This window comes from Bufo bufo, chromosome 1, assembly GCF_905171765.1.
Source record: "Bufo bufo chromosome 1, aBufBuf1.1, whole genome shotgun sequence".
Classification (NCBI taxonomy): domain Eukaryota; kingdom Metazoa; phylum Chordata; class Amphibia; order Anura; family Bufonidae; genus Bufo; species Bufo bufo.
In genome coordinates, this window is record NC_053389.1 from 778567187 (window position 1) to 778568946 (window position 1760).

At 37.3% G+C, this 1760-nt stretch overlaps 1 protein-coding gene across 1 annotated transcript; it reads right to left on the bottom strand.

The window, feature by feature from the left end:
* Positions 1-605: 605 nt before the first annotated feature.
* Positions 606-1547, bottom strand: LOC120988091 (olfactory receptor 1G1-like). Its single transcript, XM_040415924.1, has one exon. The coding sequence runs from the start codon at positions 1545-1547 to the stop codon at positions 606-608; it is 942 nt and encodes a 313-aa protein (XP_040271858.1).
* Between the last annotated feature and the right edge of the window lie 213 nt (positions 1548-1760).

Sequence of the window (1760 nt, forward strand, 5' to 3'; positions counted from 1 at the left end):
TGGTAAGTTGCATGACCGAGCAATAAACGGTGAAAGTAGTGTAGGTCAGAAGTGTAAAAAGTGGCCTGGTCTTTCAGGGTGTTTAAGCACTGGGGGCTGAAGTGGTTAAATCACCTTTCTGTCCCATTCTGACATTCAGTTTGGAGTTCAGGAGATTGTCTTGACCAGGACCACCCCCTAAATGCATTGAAGCAACTGCCATGTGATTGGTTGACTAGATAATTGCATTAATGAGAAATAGAACAGGTGTTCCTAATAATTCTTTAGGTGAGTGTATATATATATATATATATATATATATATATATATATTATTATTATTATTTTATGTGGCTCTGTACTGCCTTTGCCATTGGTGCCTTCTTATAATTTTTTGATGCCTTTATGTGTTAAATTCTTCATAGTTTTGTTCATGGGGCCAGCTTTAGCGGGAGGAACCACAATTAATACCAGCAAGTTACCATTTAGAGCAGGGATACCCCACCTGCGGCCCTCTGGCTGTGGCAAAACTATAGCCTACTTCTATCAGGACATACTGGGAGTTGTAGTTTTGCAAACAGCTGGAGGGCCGCAGGTTGGTGATCACTGATTTAGAGTATAGGTTGTCTAGATGGAACAACAACTATAAATGATGTTTCTTAGAGCTTTTATAACATCGTTATTCCTCAAACTGTATATCAGTGGGTTTAACATTGGAACTACAGAAATATAAATCATGGACAGCAGCTTGTCCTGCTCCTGGGAGTGTTCAGATTCTGCTTTCATGTTCAAGATGAGCGATGACAGGCAAAATAAGAGTACAATAGTAATATGAGAGGAACATCTGGAGAAGGCCCTTTGCCTTCCTGATGATGTTTTGATCTTAAGGATAGTAGACATGATATGTATATAAGAGTAAAAAAATAGTATCATGCAAATGAATCCTAAAGTTATCCCATTCACCATTATTAAAAGTTTGATATGTGTACTGTCAGTACAAGAAAGCTTCAAGACAGACATCATATGACAGAATAGATGATTGATCTTCTTGGAATCTGAGATTGATAAGTTTGATATTAGCAGTATGTACACCAAGGCCTTTAAGGCACCCAAATTCCAAGACAGAAGTGCTAGTAAGAAACATATCCACGTATTCATGAGAAGGATGTAATGTAGAGGAATACAGATTGCCACATATCTGTCATAAGCCATGGATGTTAAGAGGAAAAACTCAGACCCAACACAGAAGACATAAAGAAAGAACTGAAAAAAGCATTGCGAATTAGATATGCTGGTGTCCTTCGTTATCATAATGTCCATCAGCTTTGGTGAAATGACAGAGACATAGATGATGTCCAGTACAGACAGGTTACACAAGAAGAAGTACATTGGAGTATGGAGTTTGGAAGCCAGACATACAAGTATAAGAATAATGAGGTTTCCTAGTAAACACATAAAATACATAAAAAATACACCAATAAAAAATACAAGCTGAAGGTGAGGATAGTTAGAAAAGGCCACCAAGTGAAATTCTCCAGGTGTTGAACAGTTCTGCAAAATTATTTTCATGCTTTTTCAGTTGACTTCACGCTTAATGTTTTAGGTAGACTGATCTTCAGGCTGAAATAAGGAATGAACAAAAAACAGGAAAATGACAAAATATAGGGTGGATCTCATCACTTAGACCAAGTTCACACTTTAATTATTTGGTCAGTTATTGTGAGCAAAAACTAGATGCCGGTCAAAAACACAGAACAGGAGGACATCTTTTTATTATACCTG

Coding starts and splice junctions, on each gene's coding strand:
- LOC120988091 (XM_040415924.1), bottom strand. CDS start 1,547: ATGAAAATAATTTTGCAGAACTGTTCAACACCTGGAGAATTTCACTTG.